This window comes from Haliotis asinina, chromosome 6 (assembly GCF_037392515.1).
Source record: "Haliotis asinina isolate JCU_RB_2024 chromosome 6, JCU_Hal_asi_v2, whole genome shotgun sequence".
In the NCBI taxonomy this organism is placed as follows: domain Eukaryota; kingdom Metazoa; phylum Mollusca; class Gastropoda; order Lepetellida; family Haliotidae; genus Haliotis; species Haliotis asinina.
Window position 1 is genome coordinate 60,850,740 of NC_090285.1, and position 18,464 is coordinate 60,869,203.

The following is an 18,464-nucleotide window of genomic DNA, read 5'->3' on the forward strand; positions in this document are numbered from 1 at the left end:
TTTACAATGATCTTGCTTGACTCGCGGAAAGCTGAGAGTCCTCAGCTTTCGCCGCAGTTTCTGTCAATTTATGTTGGCGAGTATTAAACAGAATACTAAACTTGTTTCCGTGAGATACCATTTTTATTAAACTCGTTAAAGGGGCACTGATGCGGAGCGAATAATGTTTCTCGCCAACAGTCTAATTACGAAACCAAACCGCAAATTGATCAGCGCCCGCTCCTTCGACCGTGACGGACAAAGGAACTGGGCTCCTGTCCATATTAGCAGAATTTCTTCACCTAAACAGTCAGGAGGCCGGATGCCCATCATATGCCATTATTTAAAAATATCCATGGTATTCCTTGTCTGATCGTAACCAAATATCCCAGCAGTGTAGTTCTTTTCGGATGCTTGGATGGTATAGTTACTGATCCAATTTGATCCTATTTCTGTGTTTTTAACCTCGATATTTAATCATGTTACAATGAAAATATGATGTCTACAGGCACGTAGCAAGCCATAAGCCATTTGTTTCAGTACGGAAGATTGCAAAGCTTTATATTTAGGTAGTTTTGAGTGTTGGTTCAGCTGTGATAGCAAATATCATACGTAAATTTTGGTAGCTATGGTAGCTACAATGGTTTATTATTTATGATAATAAAAACACACAGTTGATTTATCTGAATTCGTAAACAAAAAACGATGACTGCCTTTGGTAGAGAAATCTGAAAATTTTCTTGCGTAAAAAACCCCTTATTTCACCTATTTACCCAAGTACACAGCAAATGCCTGTGTGTATTCCTTATGTAACGAAATTCCGCTGGTATCCTCAAAACATATTCGGGCCATAAGTGTTTTCAGGCTGCATGCGACACAGAGATTACATCTTCCTTGCTGTAACTACTATAATTAGTAGTAACACCACTCAGGTTACTCAACAAAGGTTCCCATTTGGCATTTCTCCTGTCTGGAGTAAATACTCAACATTATAAATTAAGGTCTGTGATGGCAAATGTATTGTATGTTATGTAATATGTGCATGTAAGTGATGCAAGAGGGTTTATCAGCTGAGTTACAAAAACAAACATCGATCAAAGGATTAACCGATAACACACTGACCGATTAATTACTTTTATCTTTTAGCGGATTTGTCAAAAGGCAGTGTGTGGAGATGACTACACCCTGTCGTAAAGTGTGAGTGCAAAAACAACATCCTCCCTTCAAAGAATTAACCACCCTTGCGTTGATTGATTGATTGCTCATTATTGGTTAACTAAATTACTTAGAATAGTGGACATCATACAATTAGTTGCCAGGTGTGCTACCTTGGGAGACCAATGAGAGGTTTATCTGTTTTCACCAGTGTGAAAGACGTGAAACGATGTGTTACATTTTCGCAAATGAGACAGTTGTAAGACACGCGACACAGAGCAGGATTATTTAGCAGCTGCAGATGAATGGAATACGATTTTTTTACGTGGATATTGATGGATACATTCCTGAACAAGGTACTAGCCTGACATTGTTGCTATAAAATTAGTCTGTTTTACATTCATTATTTGCATTTTGTTTTAATTTATTTGTTGTAGCATTCAGACAGAAAACACACACTAGATCGCGTACGTGTGTGAAATAGGATCGACATTGGCAATCTATACAATGTATAAATGTTGCTGTTATGTTAGAAATTTACTATGAGTATAAGCAGATCGTGTGTCTTTTATTAATTTTCAGAATCATACAAATATGACAATAAACTAATTAGGGTTATGAGACAAAATATAGAGACGTACATTGGCTTCGTTATTTTTCCGTCCTAATAATGTTTTACCATTTCTACCACTGACAGATGATTAACCTTCAAAGTGTTTCATTTGTTTTCATAATACATTTGTAATGAAGTAAAAATGACTTCACCTAAGCTGATCTGTCTATAATTAAACTATCAATTGCGCTTACGGACTGCGCAGCAGAGGTCACGAACCAGTCACGAATTCTGGGATATCATCCGGGTACTCACGGGAGAAAAACAATAACAAAAGTTTACACCAGTCCACGGAAATTGCTCCGCATCAGTGCCCCTTTAAAGATTTAGTATTAACTCGTGTAATAAAAATGGTATTACAGGGAAGGTCATTTAGTATTCTCCATTTTCCTGACAACATGAAATATACACGCACGTCATCCTTAGGGCATTGTCCACTTCATTCTATTTATATATTGACGGACTTTCGGAATGACGTCACACCATAACGACGTCATAGCTGAAGCCGGCGGTCACGTTCAGTGTATTTTTTCCATAGGGGAGCTCAAAGAGATTGAGAAATAATGAGCAAAAGTGGATATGTCAAATGATACCCTTTTTCTTCACTCTCCCAGTTCATGTCGTTTTTCTTTAGTTTAAACTAAATGTATCACAGAAACATTTACGTAGTTTGAATTAAGTTATATTACACGGTGCAACCATCAACGCGTATCCATGTACCAAACACATAATCAAAAGACGCCCGCATTTGGCCAACGGCAGTCAGTTCAATGGACCAAGAAACAACAGACATATCTGCCTGCACCGAAGTTTTCGGATCTTGTGATCAGACTTGTATTACGGCATGACACTTTGTTTCCAAGCATTGCATTGTCTGGTCCATACAGGCCGCAGTATTGAATAGTGTTGATGACAAAATAAACTATGTATTGTAATAGCAATAAGAGTAATGACAACCGAAATAGAAAAATCACATCAGGCAATTGTGCCCACCACTCTGCCGCTTCCTTTAATCGTTTGTCAGTTGGAAGGGGAGGGCTGCACTCTGCAGATTTCGCTATTCAAATCAAATGTCAATGATGAATATGGAATTAAGAAATACAGTTCGTTCTACCACCATGGTGGTAGAGCGAACTGTACTTCTTTTCTAAGGTGCCGTATTCAATAACTTCTAAGCCTAATTTCGATTAATCTATGGCAGAAAACAAACGACGGTGTCTGTCACCTTAGTTAAGAATCCTCGCACAGGGCTAACTGACGCGCTGTTCTTTTGACGTGTCAGCCCCCCTACCTTAAGACAAAGGTTACTAGAAAAACAAATGATGAACAGTTTGGTGATGGTTTGTGTTCGGGTTAAATATCTTCTCTAAATCATATTAATTACATCCGTGATTCTCTTAAACCATACAAGGCAATATGACCGCCTCATTTCTACTACCAACGAAAGTTTAGATCAGTACATTCAGAGGAAGCTGACAAGTCAAGCGACATTCCACGATTGCATTGTGGGAATGTAAACACCTCCAACATTACCGTGTCTCTGTAAGATTTTGAGTCGAACTATGAGACATTTTATCCGTCGGAAAGCATAAACGTAATGTTTCCACAGTGATGTTGGCTGTGGTGCAACTGCAAACCTAGAAACGGGATGCGACGAAGCAGTTTACTGTGTGAGGCTGTACGAGGCGATGGCAGCTGACATCCATCGTGACGTCGGTTACATTGTGACGTATTGCGAAAAAGTTCGATTACGAGGGGGCAGACTGGAATAGCGCAGTGACGTCAACAGATTGTGACGTTATGCAAAAAGTGCACATTATCGTCTGTTAAAGTATTGTCGGCGCCTTTGATCTTTAGCCGAAGCATTTTAGAAGACGTTTTAATCTTCACCTTTGTGTCCCTTGTGTGTTATTCCTATGATCCAATCTGCATACCATTTTTGCCTTGAACGTCAATTCTATCACGATCTGACAGCATCTCTGATACCACGCTTTTTCATGTATATCCTCGCCCTACAGTTTCTTCTTAAAATAATATTGTTATAAACAACCTTGGTAAATAAACACACGTACGCACGCGCGCGCGTAGCGTCCAGATGTAAGTGTTCTTATCTCACATAAGACCATTATAGAAATATGACATTTTCTTAATAATCAATGTAAGGTTTAATAACATACAGTATTTAAAACCAGTGTGTAGTCTTTGTTCACATTTCTTGTTGGCCAAGTATGCTGGGTGCATGCTTTTGATTAGGTTTTTATTCCTCTTACTCGCTGATGTACACGAACCAACCTATCAGCCGGTCGGAGCAGATCAAATATCAAGGGTTTAATATCTGGGTATACACCGCCTGCATTATGCTAGGCGACCGTGACGCCGCGATCTCGGCACTTAAATAATGCATACACCTCACTAGACTTTGCCATTCATCAAGATCATTACACAGGACTGTTAAAGAGGAACGACATTGTCAGATTTTGGAGCTGTCAGTCCAGAAGGACGAATTGCAGCCTTATCGACAGGCACAGGTCAGTTCCGTATTGCCTTGCTCAGGACAGCAGCTCGTGCAGGCAGTATGCGGTGTGAGGGCTGGAATGTCAACGCGAGAGCGACGGCTTCAGAGTGGCTTATACTGTAGGAGCAAGATCGGTAATCATGATGTCATGACCGAGGACACATGTTCTGTTCGTACAATGCGCTGTGTCATTCCAGACACTGGACTTTGGAACGAAGACAACTGTTTACTAAGCGTTCATGGATAGAGGATCATTGTGAATTAGTGAACCCTTGTGTCGTTTTGTAATGATATCGTGCACTCTAAGTATAAAAAGCATATTCATATCGAAGTAGTGAAGTTTTGAGATTCATGATGTATTATTTTGAAGACGACCTATACGACGCCATTGCGACCGGCAATGTGGCCTCGCTGAGGGGTTATCTGAGTCGTGGGCTCAATGTAAATCATGCATTCAGGAACACGGCGGCCGTCAGCAGGCTGGGCATGACGTTACTGGACGCCGCCGTCTCCAACAACCAGAAGGATGTCGTACGTCATCTTTTGTCAAGTGGGAGTGACGTTAATATGAAGTACATCGTGGATATAGACGAATTCAGCTATAAACTTCGAGAGTATCGGAAGAAGGATAAATTAAAGTTGATGTCAATGTACCCATGTATTGTCAAAGGAGACTTAGACATGGTGAAGTTGTTGATTCAAGGAGGTTTTGACGTCAATATCCAAGATGACCGTGGTTGCACAGCATTATGGCATGCCGTTGACCTAAACAACTATGATATGACCAAAGCCATGGCAACGGCTGAAGGCTGTGACGTGAATTTAGCTGACGTGACAATGTTACGTCCGCTGCACGTGGCCGCCATTCACGGGAACGTCCGCATCGCGTCGTTGCTGATACGTCATGGAGCTATCATTGATGCAGTGCAGTTGAGGGGGTCGTCTCCTCTTATATTAGCTGTAAAATCGGCATGCTATGACACAGTGCGTCTTTTATTACTCAACGGTGCCGACCCCAATCGCATCGGCTACAACGGCCACACGCCAATATCCACAGCTTTTCAGGTTTGTACTGACAGACGAATACTTGACATGTTGATAGAAGCAGGAGCCTTTTGTTACCACAGTCTCATCATCAAGTGTCAGAGGGAGAAACTACCCCTTCTCAAACAGCACCCGGAAGTGGTTGGCATTCTCAAGGAACTGGCTAGTTCACCACGGTCACTAAAAATACAAACGTGCCTCGTTATTAGACGCACTTTACTGGCTTCGAAATGTCATCTTCACCTTATGAGGAAAGTTGCAAAACTACCTCTGCCGAAAATAATGCAGGATTTTTTATTATTGAACTATTTGTGATCGTTAGCATAATGGGAGTTGACTTGCACAATATTGACTCATTGAAGACATTGAGCAATGTGTATCAACACTATATAACTATTAACAAAGTTCTGTACAGTCATGTGAAATTTTTTCATTCATGCCGAGACATACAGTCACATCCTTCCTGGATGACAGATCGGTAACAGAATGTGTGGGAAAGTAGGCTTACAAAAACGTATCACCATTGCCACGTTGTTATTAAGGACATAAATTCATTTGTTGTGATTGTGATATCTTCTTTGCCAAATACCTATCAGCATTAGGAGAACAGTACTGCAGCACTAATACGCCAATGAAGACTGAAATGTACAATGGATCTGTTCCATACATCCCTACAGTGTGGTTTGTTGTTGTGCGCTGCAACTTGGAAACAAGGTTTCCAGTGAGTGATGTTCATGCACAGCTTAATTTGTATATTCGTTGAAAATAAACTCATGCACAGGTAACTTCCAATGTATAGTATTCCATTGGAACAGTTATTTGACTACCAATTCATCTGCTTCTACATCTTAGTATAATCATATAACTTCGTATCAACAGTTTCACCAGATTGCGTTGAAGTCTGCCCGCAGGAAGTATCAGTAGCCATGTAGGACACCGAATGTACTTTCTATGGTTATCATTTATCATTTATGTTTAAACATGTTTAATCGTATAAAAGCTGTACGTATGCACGGCCGTGACTGTCCAAGTTTAACACAAAACAGGATGTATACGTAAGTATATAAATCGCTGTGCAAGAAGTCCTTTAACTTTTGTGGATGGCCCACTGGTTCGTTTCTTCTAAGTCTTTGAGTGACTGAGTGAGTTTATTTTTACGCCGCACTCAGCAATATTCCAGTTATATGGCGGCGGTCTGTAAATAATCGAGTCTGGACCAGACAATGCAGTGTTCAACAGCAAGAGCATCGTTCTGCACAATTAGGAACCGATGACATGTGTCAACCACGTCAGCAATCCTGACCACCCGACCCCGTTAGTCGCCTCTTACGACAAGCATAGTCGCCTTTTATAGCAAGCATGAGTTGCTGAAGGCCTATTCTACCCCGGACCTTCACTGGTCACTTTGTGAAATGTTTAGATGAATGAGTTAACTGTTTCATTAGTTCCAACCAGACAATGCCTTGACTTGAGGTGTACGCTGTATAACCAGCTGTTGTTGTTGTTATCTACTTTCACCAGCAACAGTGAAACTCTTTTTTGTGTGTTTAACTCTGCTTGTGTGTATATGTGCATGAAATGTTGTTTTGTTTGTATGTCATTGTCATTAAATATTTCAGACATGAGATCCTAACTTTGTTATTCTCCCATGAAATGCCTCAACTAAAACTGGTTAATATTGGCTTGAATACATTCAAGCAACATTTTTGCCTTGCTCCAAGATGAATACTACCATTTACTTTGTCACCTATATGTTCTACCTTCGTGGGCTTAGTGTTATTTGTATGTTATTAATATGATGTATTACAGCAATATCACAGCGAACTGTAAATGATCGAGTCTTGGCTAGAAAATCCAGTGATTAATATCAAAACAACGGACCAAACTATCGTGTTAAGTGACTCGTATGATGTCACACAACCAAGCCATGAGGCCTTTCAGTCACTTCATACGAAACACAGGCATCAGCATACATTGTTGGCGATATCCAAGGTCCCCATATATAAGCATCAACATTTGATGCAAAACATCAAGACAGCATCTGCAGTGTGTGACATAAGACACGAGTTCCCTTGTAACTACAAATGCTTTAAGATTGTGATTCATTCGTACAGACTGCCGAATGTATGGTACAAGTTACCCTATTTAGCGATCCATGTGGCGGGCGTGATACATGGTCAGGTCGGCTCGGTGACTGTTTTGATATTTGCTGTCTCAATGTGGTATTCATGTTGCAGCCATGGCATGGAATCTCAGTTTAGTTATACCTTTCTGAAACATAAACATTACTAGTATTATGGATATAGAGGTGTTACCCATTCAGTCTAGATCCGCCCCTGAGGTTTGCTTCCCAAGCCATGCAGGTGCTCTAGAATGACTTCATCACGTTACCTACCAATGCACGGTCGTTTAGTGGAGCGCAGCCTTATTTCGATGGATATAAATACAGAATGGCTTAAATCAAGTCGGTGAATGCTGTTGCAGCGTGGCGGTGGCTCGTTGAATGTTTGATAAGCCGTTTGATTGATATCGTGTTTGATATCTGATCTGAGGGCCGGCTTGATGCTTTGCTACGACCTCGCGTCACGACATCCACAACTGATGAATCAGGGTGTCATCAAGTACGCTTTCACCTGACGCTCCCACATCACACACTGTTAATATTGATCCATGGTTAAGGTGCAAGAGTAAAATGGGTTTTTAATTATTTTTTTTATATACATATATTTTTTGTAGTCGTAATGCGTTGTATTTAAATGCTGAACACACAAACACACAACAAAATACTGGGTATACGAAGGTAAACCCCAACACCATGTGTAATGGTGACTCAAAATTGAAATGTTTTGAGTCTTAAATTTGCAGCATGTAGTCGACTGTTTTGAGCCTTGTAACATTCGGATATGTGGTGGGCGGAACTGAGAGTTGGTGAGAGGGTTCAGTTTCACCCCGCTTTCAGCGATATCAGTGGGGAAACACCAGAAATGGGCTTCACATATTTTACCAATGTGGTAAACCAGGACCTTCGGTGTTCTCGCTTTAAGCCACAAGGCTGCCCCTCGAATATGCGTTGTAACGTTTTGTATTTTGAAACATTGAAAGAGTTCATACCCAGGCAATATCGCCGTAACTGCACTTGGGTCCATCTCCAATTTCCGTGACACCGGAGTGATGTCAAAATGCCGGAATACCCTGTTACGATCGCTACTACAAGGAGTGAGAGGTCGAAAGACCTCTGCTTCTAAGGATCAGGAAATCATTCATGGCAACATTTGTTCAGTGAAAAACACAACACAGAATCTGTACCCACATAACTTTTACTGTCTCTCAGTCCCTCTCGTCGTTACAAAGTGATAGGGACAGAGGAGGAATAAAAAGAAACGACAACATCGAAGCCATCAAAAATAATAATGCACTGCTTATGATTTTATCATGTGTAAATTACGTACATTCATCAATCAAACTGTATTCGGTGGAAAGGCCTTCGGCCCACTTACAATATTAACATAAGAAACACGTTTATGAGATGCTGTCAATCAAATTAATTGCGCAAAATTAAGGCATCATTAACATAATTTGAGATGGACAGTAAATGGGTTTGATTATCATTTTGATGATTATTGATCATGGCATCTTCAGACATCTTGACACAGACTATGAAAATATATCAAACCGTTGCCTCTGAGTAGTGAAGGACAGAGTAATCAGTGGTTTGCAATTGGCAATTCTCTGGGGAGTGGAATAATTGATGTAGGGTGGAGTTATCAATTCAGGTCTAGTGTGATAAATGCTTTACATGACACTTAATATGCACAATAGCTGAATGAATGTTCTTGGATATTTAACTCCTTGTTGTTGTTGTTGTTGTTGTTGTTGTTGTTTAAAAGACTTATTGTACATCACAGAGCTCATGGCTTTTCTTGAACACGATAATATGGTAACGGTATAATATGATTTTACGAAATCGTCAAATAACTCCAATGCACGTGTGTTCGGATCACATGTGATAAAATAACCTTTCACTGGCAGTGGCGAATGTAAAAGGGACTCTTGCAGTGCGAGTTTGTAGCAGTTGCAATTTTACATTCAAGTATTATGACTAATACAGACTGTGACACTGGATCACGAATAACACTGGACACTGTAGGCCACAGGGTTTAGCCAAGACTTGCTCGAAGGATGTACTGAATGCTGAACCCATAAATGTGTGTATCCTTTAAAGACGCAAGTCTAGATAAGCGGACAGTCCAGTCTGTTATTTGTTTTCAGAAATTTACATTTAAACTATATCAATTAGTATTTTAGAGACTTGTACAAGTCTAGGTTTGGCAGGGAAATATCAGTCAAAGTATATTTGACAGATTTCATAATAACCCACGTATTTGTGTGTGTAACTCAAACTGTATGCATTCTGTTAATCTGGCTATCCTTTCACAAAACACAATGTTGAAGAATGTTAGAATTAGTTCGTTACAACACGTACCCTTTACAGCATAGGAATGTTGTCAAACATTGTATCGGAAAAATTGTGTCGGAATGTGTAGGATTGCACGCATAAATCAATTTAATCGAGGTTTACATGACCATATGTTTTTACCTTGTAAAAACAGAATAGTATGCTTGGGAATTTGCTTTCCCAGAATTTTTAACGGTCTCCAAAGCAGCATTACAAGAGTTGTCGCGTCCGCGGGACTGTCGGAAGAACTCGGGTAATTACGGTTGCTAGCGGAGGAAAGTTCCAACCGACAACATGTTTTTGATGCTCCTGATATTTCTCTTTGTGGTTCTGTTTTCTATTTTGCCAAAGTATTCACATCTTGTTGCAGGCTTGGTAAGTTGCTTCCGGAACGACCTGTGAATTTCATGTTTTTTTTATAAAATGTTATTTGGGAAGACACTTCCTACTCAACAGTTACTGTCTCAACTAGACAAACGATCCATTTGTTCAGTTTTCGTTCACGAAGTCTAGAGGACGATAGAAACCAAAGACTGTATACACCATGTTTTCCGTGAAAATATATTACAGAGAAGGTACATTTTGTATCTTACAACTAAGATCCCATCTTACTTGATCCTCTTTGTGGACCGATCAAAGATGCCACAGAATTCAATACTGTCACTGACGCCTGAGTGAAACGTTTTCAAATTCAATCAAGTATAACTAGATGTTTTCCTTTTATCATCTTGTTTAGACATGGCTAAAGTGAAAGTCTGAAGCAGCAGCTACCACGCTGGAGTTTAAACAATTTCTAACACAATGGTGACTCAATAGTCATTATGTGTACCGTAGTTATATGTAGTGATGCATATTTAAATTGTGACAGATTACATTATCTGACAAACATGGACCTGGAATTACCCTGTGGAACAGAAGCTAGTTTGCATTGTTTCAAAATAAAATAAAAACATTGTGTTTTGTGTAAAAACAAATTAGTTTTCATTTAAACATACTCAAAGCAAAACATCTTTTACGAATGTCAGTTTGGGTTATTTGTGGTTGACAGTTGGAGCAATCATAAAACACCTTGCTGTGTGCAACTGCATCAAGAAGGTCATGTTTCAGCATCACTATGTTTACAAGTTTTGTTGTTTTGTTTTTTTTATTATATTGTACTTGTTTATACTTACTAGTCACAACCTGTTTTTGTTCTGTTGTAGATTGGGAAAAAAGTGTTTAGACTGAGCAATGAGGAACTAGATCTCAGGTCACAAGTTAGGGATCTCAAGTCTGAGCAGGAGTCTGTGAATATGGCTGACGAGTTTGCACGTTACATGAAGATACAACGCAAAATTGACAAGATCATGGGGCAGCTTAAGCAGCTAGGTAGTTCAGTATTTCAGAAACATGTGTAAATGAACAAAACATGTATAGTGTGGTTGTACATTTTATGCATTTTGTTCCATACATATAACTTATCCAATATTTCAATATTTTCAATGATGAAATATTGTTGACTTGCTAAGTTATGTTATTTATTTATATTGTATCATTATTTATATTACATGAAACATTAGCTGATCTGAAAACAATATGAATGCATCCATTATGCCATTTTATCTAATGGACACTAGGCATCTTGATCAGTGATGATTTTATTCAGCCATCTTCTAATTCAGGAAGTTCAAGATCCCAGCGGCTCACCATGTTGAAAGTGGGCATCAAGATGGCCATCCATGTTGTTCACGTAAGTAAACAATTCAGGGAAGTGATGATGGCCTTATATGCATATTTATTAGATGCTGTTACATGTGTTTCTTGAATATTTATGTCTGGCGTCCTGATATGTCAAATAGTAAATATTCATGGACCTTGTCAAATAAGTATTAGTAGCCTGATTTCATATATCATGTTTTTGTCACATTTTTAACAAGGCTCTTTAAATATGTCTGAAATTGTCAGCTGTAGTTTGAATGTTGTACAAATTCATATATATGTGTTAGTGATTACTATCCTTGACTTTTTGCATGTTTGGAGCGTGTTTCTAAATGTTTCAGAGAGTGCTATATGTATGTTACAGGCTCTGACAATGTTAAGTCTGGTGTTGAGGTATCGAAATGAGCCTTTACTCGAGCTGCCATCCTCATATTTCTTCCCCTTCGGTCGAATTGTCGCCTTCCCTACCGGAATTCCAGGTTTGATTCTCAGTGAATCTCTTGAACTAAAACTTGCACTGTCATGAGTTGTCTGTTGTCCATCCATCATTCATAAATTCTTTATATTTTCAACATCTCTCAAAAACCAAAAAGGCTTATCGTGCATTACTGCATATATGGAAGAAACATTGCATGGATATTCTAAGCAATGGTGTCTCTATAAATGCTCACAGAATTCTAGATTTAAAAAGCAAACTACATCTGTACCAAATTCACAAAGTCATTGTACGTTTCACTTTTGTTCATAATCATCGGCAATGTCTAGATCTGGACACAAAATACACTAGACAGTAGAGTTTTGTGTCCCCTGAAAAGAACAAGTGAGGCTTCTTTTCAGTGAAGAAGTCATCGCTTCCCCTCCATTGTTCAAATGGACACCAGTGGTGCAGTTGTTGACACAATTTCCTTTACAGAGTTGCATCCCTTGTGCATACTAGTAACCCATGAATGTTGTTGTGACTAGATTTATCAGTAGTAACCTAAATTGACATGCAGCACTGTTAGCTTTCCTTCTGCATTAAACTGATGTATGTGGAATATGACTGTGTTCATATGTAAAGTGTTAAGCCCAACTCGCAGCATTGTTCAAAGCTTGAAATCATCAGTAAAATTTGTCTAACGAAACTTTGAGTGCAGTCACTATGTTATTTGTTTCCAGGTGGAGTTGGCATAGCCTGCTGGGTATTGGTCTGTAGCACTGTGGTGTTCCGGGCTCGAAGACTGTTAGGGGTGTGAGGAGCCCGGATTCCTGCCACAGAACCAATATTCTGACCCATAAGACTGCAGTCCTCGCATATGTGACCAAAATCCTTAACAAGTTCACTGATGACCACTGGACTGCCCTATGGTTGTGTTGAGGAGTCAGATTGACAGCATTTAGCTTGGGGCTGTGCAATAGTGACTGTCTCTGTCAGAATGACATTTGACTGAATGATAGTGCTTCTGACTAATACTTGCTCCAAGTTTGTTTGCTAAGTTTGTGTATGCATGTGCAGCTGTTTGAGTTCAAAGTTACAGTAGAGAGGGACCAAAATTGATCCAAAACGAGCTTTTGCAAGTTTTATTGTTTTACTCAACTCTTGCACCAACTGGATGGTGGTTGTGTAGTGTGCCTCATCTGTGTACCATGAGTCAACAAAGTATGTAAGTGTAATTCAGTTTAAGACAATACTTTTCTGTGATAGGTTCAGGAACACTCAATCAGAGATTGTGTCAGATGATCCCTGAGTGTAATATTACCACCCAATACAAATGAAGAATGTGTGGGTTCTTCGGCTAATCAGATATTAGCTTTCCGAACAATTCTGCTAAATGTGTTTACTTTAATGTTTCTTTTTCTTGGGTATCAGAAACAAGGTGTAGCCACTACAACATAATAGCAAATTCATGTTTGTTTTGGAAATACAATGTCTTGGACCCCTTTCACAAAGCAGTTTTTAATCAGGTTAACCTTAACTTCCATGCTTTAACATTGCCCTAAGGATACCTAGAGACTTACAATCACCTTAGAGATTTGTGAATGTAGGCCCTGATATCGGAATGCTTCACTCATTCACACCATGAACTTAGAATGTTGACTGGCTGGTTAGGGGAGATTCCGCTCAGGCAATCTTCTATGATGGATGTGTCTGATAGTCAAGGCAGAGGTAACATATCACAAATCCTGGTACTGATGTACTGATACAGGGAATGTTGTGAAGAGATTCATATTACATCAGAGTTGCTACACTGGAATCTGTAGTTTATAACCTATTGGTTAACAATATTCAGCTGCATGAAAGCTTGCAGTACTAAATCTGTGACATATTCTCAGTGACAAAGGTAAATGCTGAGATATGTTCATGTGATTATGTGATGGAAATCTAAGGACAGTGATTTAAATGTGAAGAAATCCTTCCAGAAAGCAAACAGCTCTGAGCAATATGGGGTTGTTACAAGGGATCAAGGACTGAAAACTGGACCATCTTACTACAGAATAAGTTGTCAGTGAGACAGTACTTTGTGGTTGAACTGTGTGTATACTGTGTGCATGTAAGTGACTGGTGATAGCCCCTTGTGGTTGTGCATTCTTTGAGCACATGATGTGTGTGGGATACACAGGTGACATGTATCTCGGTTTCTGAAACTTGTTGAAGACTAGTCATGGTCAACAGTGATTCCTTTATTTGAAGTTTTAATTTGCTAGTGCTTTAATTGTGTGATCATTTTTATATAAAAGAGTCTGTTTGCTAAGGTCTGTTGTGAAGCCTGCCTGTAGGATGTCGACCGACGACACATTTCCGTCATTTAATGGTTCACTCGAATTATTACTTTATGACTACTCTCAATTTGACTTCCCTCCGAACAACAAAACTAATAATTATGTCTGGCTCTAGCCCTGTTAGTTGTGATAGGGAGTACTGTATTCTGGAATCTATTGTGGTAACAAGAGTTTTCAAGTTCTAAGTTCGGATTCATTTTCAACAATGTTGAAGTGAAGTGATTGACAACACCAGAGAGGAGCAGTAATCCACTAAAACTACTTATATATTTGGGAAATTGGGAAAGTGACAAGGCCATTAAGAAATCAACTGATGATTTACTTTTCGTTTTTGTATGATGAACAAAATGTTATTTCTTTCATATTTTTGTAATATTTTTTTAATAGATCCTTAGTACAAAAAAAATGAATTAGTCAGGCCTTATGAGATAGATTGTTCATGATATTTAGCACAGTGAAATATGTATGTAGATAACACCTGGAATAGGTCATTGTGCTTATATAAAACAATATGGTTTGTTTGTACCTGACAAGTTTAAGTATGCAGCCAAGATGTTGACCAATATAGACAGATTTTATTTAATTTTTTCTGCTGTTAGATTCATATTGAAGAATCACTGGTTGCTGTTTTCATGATTGTGTTACAGGGTCTACATCATGATCGTTGTACTCAAATACAGTGTGATGAAAGCATGTGTGACCATTGGTATACCTGATTATGTGAACCTGTTGATGTAGAGGAAGATACTTTCTATTTCCATTTACATTACTTGAAATGTATAGAGACACTTGAAAATAAATATTTTTATATCCATACACTATCTGTTCGATTATCCATAAAAAGGTGTTAAGCAAGTAAAAGCAAGTCAGACACAGTCTGATATGATTTGAAAGGTGTATGGTATCTGAGACACGTTTAGTAATGTAATATTCTTACACACCTTAAAATGGCACCATAATTTAGCATTAATCAAAGAATATTTTAATCTACTTCCATGACCACTGTGGTGCATTTATATAAAGCTGAAGTGTACTTCTCACTATATATTAGGTCATCTCTTGTTTTCCCAGAACCACATTTGAGGGGTTTTGTTTTGAGGGACAGGTTTTACTTTTCGCTAGAAAGACCTCATCCCAGGTTTTACTATTTCAAAGGTTTTACTTTTCCTAAGTTTATATGAACATCAACATTCAAATGATTCATGAGTATTCAAATTCAATTGAAAAATATTGTTCAAGTTGAAGCTTAAATTACAAAGGTATTCCCAAGTGAGATTGGAACCGCAAGTCTCGGATTTGAAGGCAGACGTTCTGTAATGTAATACAAAGTAGACGAGAACAATTACTGTCTTGAAAGGTTTGGCCACTTACAGGTGAATTGAACTGAATCATAAGAAACCTATCAGCAAAGTTGTCTGTCATTAATAGTCCCTCGTTCATCATTGTATAGCCCTTCACTGAGTAGGAATTGGATCTCATCCATTTCATACTAGTTTATCGCAAACTAGTTTCTCAACCACAGGTTAAAACCCATGAGAAAACACAGGTTTCATCAAAAATGCTGAAATTTGAACGACTAATACGCAACTAACTAACTTCCCCATTGTGCTTTCCTTGATCTTTCATCAGTGATTTCCCCCACAGTGATAAGCTGAGATTAACAGTAATCAGTGAACAAAGCAATGAATGTCAGGACAAACATCTTCAAGAGCATCTAGCTCTGACAATTCCCACACAAACTCAAAGTGTATGTAGATAAGTAAATGTTTATTACAGAGTGTAGATTGGCCATGACATACCTGGAAGATATAGTGATAGATAGAGCAGTCATTTCATTCCTTTCGATGTACCAGCCACTCTTCTCTGTCACACAACAATGAAGGCAATCACATCATGTCAAATTTTATGTTCACTTTAAAGACTGTTTAGGGTGATTAAACCAATCAACTTGATGGAAACTAAGTGAAAAGAACCTGCTACAAAATGCCAGTATGTTCAAAACATCCATGTTTTGAAAATAATATGTTGGAAATATGATTGATTTACTCCTAAATAGTTGTTTAAAACCCATCTGGGCTTCATATACTGAATGTTTACATTCCAAGAACAGGTTCTTTCAGGAAAGGACACAGGTCTCCCACTATATGACAATCCAATATACTGAACCTAACTATCCACATTGTTATGACAAAGATGAGGCAAGGCTTCATGAATTACCTCCCATCTGATACTTGTCTACATGAGCAGAGGTAACCATGGCAACTAAAGCCAGTTTTGCGATCTGTGTGGCAAAACATAAACCTGTGCACGTTGCTAGAGTTAAAAAATATAGGCCCCCAGTCATACCTTTGATGTACAAAAACTCGATACAGAGTGACAGCAGTGTGCTAAAAAAAATAATACTAAATATTCACATGGTTAAAATATGATTTAACAAACAAACATACAGTGACTGCAATTCCATCATATTGTAAAATATCTCAATAAAATCTCATACCATTGTTACTGGTAAAATATTGTTGTGTCTTGCTATATTTATAAAATGTATATGTTACGCATGTATTTGGAAATGTATGATAATGTTTTATCACAATATACATAGGTTCATTACAGACATCTAGCAGGATCTCATAACACCATTCACACTGTCACTGACAGATGCACCCTGCAAATATATATAGTGACACATTCAAAACTAGGATGGTAGCTGCAGAATGAGATCAATAAATAGGCCTGACTATGCATCACTCATACGAACCAACAAATAAATACTGTATACATCATTAGCCTTGATGCTGGAAAACAGTGGACAAGAAACAAGACACATATGTGCGAGACAACCATGACAACCCTGTCTTGTGACAAACACAAGGTTTGTAAATTACCATCAAATGTGAACTCATTTCGAAAACAATCCACGAAAGATTTGAATTGCATATCAATGGTAAGATCACAATTTCCAGTGGTATAACAGAGATATAACAATATCTGTGATATAGCAGAGATATATCCTCCCTGTCCAATATCTGTGATATGACACAGCACATGTACATCAGTACAATATATCTTACTGTCATGTAGCAAGATAGGGTTATCTTCTAACATATAAAGTACTGGTAGGATATATTTGTGCCATGCTGTATTTGCTGTAGTTGCAAGTCATTGTACATGTGACAGTTCAGATCAATGTTCCACTGCAGCAAGATCCACATACAGTGGTCATCCTTTGAAGTAGACATTGTACAAATGATACTAGTAAACTACAAGTGTTAGTTGTGTGAATTAAATGCTGTCTACCAAGCAGGGGGAAGGTCATGGTACCCTCCAGCCAAACGGCATTTCTCTCACATTTCAACAACTGCTTCATTGTACTTATCAATTTGTAGATAAGAAAATAGTCATTTTTTCAACTGTGTATATCTGGTAGAAAATATACAACCTTCAAGTAAAAGTTAATATGCACCAAAATTTGCAAAACTTCATGATTATCTACAGGTTTGTGGCCATATGCTAGAGAAACTAGTAGGTAGGTTGAAGGTAAAAATACTGGGTGTCAAGGGTATGTTGTGTTCAAGGCATTTCTCAGTCTGTTGCATCAGAAGCACTTGCCGTACAAGTCATAGTCAGCCTACCAGCTAAATGGGTTGCCTCATAGCATAAGCCTTGGTCTGCCTACCAACCTGGTAAGTCAACTTGCAGCACAATCCATGGTCTACCAACCTAGGTCTTGATCCACAAAGCGTTCATAGCACCACATCCGTAAACCTCCAGTGAACTATAGAATTACGATAAGTAGTAATATTTTGAATGCATTGTGGATCAGGATATTGTTGGGTCATCTTGCCACACAAGCCTTAGTCTGCCTAGGAATCTATTGGGGCAACATGCAGCATAAACTAAGGTCTACCTACCAACCTGTTGGGGTAACATGCAGCACAATCCTTGGTCTGCCTACCAACTTGTTGAGTCAACATGCCGCATAAACTAAGGTCTACCTACCAACCTGTTGGGGCAACATGCAGCACGATCCTTGGTCCACCAACCTAGGATCAATTTACAGCACAAACTGAGATCAGCATGCTGGATGACTGGTCCTCACAGCTCTCACTGTCCATCCATATATGAAGCAAACTGAGCAGTGAGAACTGCTGCAGGACTTCTCAATGGAGGTCTGTGTCCGACTGCAGATGACACTACATGTGTTGTAGGAGATAGTTCAACATATTCTATAGTCTACATGTCCT

At 38.8% G+C, this 18,464-nt stretch overlaps 2 protein-coding genes across 2 annotated transcripts; both read left to right on the forward strand.

Annotated features, from left to right (window-relative positions):
* Positions 1 to 4,093: 4,093 nt before the first annotated feature.
* LOC137287162 (putative ankyrin repeat protein RF_0381) lies at positions 4,094 to 6,930 on the forward strand. Its single transcript, XM_067819328.1, has one exon. It carries the CDS (start codon positions 4,614 to 4,616, stop codon positions 5,619 to 5,621), a length of 1,008 nt encoding a protein of 335 aa, XP_067675429.1. The 5' UTR covers positions 4,094 to 4,613; the 3' UTR covers positions 5,622 to 6,930.
* Positions 6,931 to 9,983: 3,053 nt separating this feature from the next.
* Positions 9,984 to 15,034, forward strand: LOC137288055 (guided entry of tail-anchored proteins factor 1-like). The gene is made up of 5 exons (XM_067820432.1): positions 9,984 to 10,137; positions 10,965 to 11,130; positions 11,424 to 11,491; positions 11,825 to 11,939; positions 12,619 to 15,034. The coding sequence occupies exons 1-5, from the start codon at positions 10,057 to 10,059 to the stop codon at positions 12,693 to 12,695; spliced, it is 507 nt and encodes a 168-aa protein (XP_067676533.1). The 5' UTR covers positions 9,984 to 10,056; the 3' UTR covers positions 12,696 to 15,034.
* The last annotated feature ends 3,430 nt before the right edge of the window (positions 15,035 to 18,464 follow it).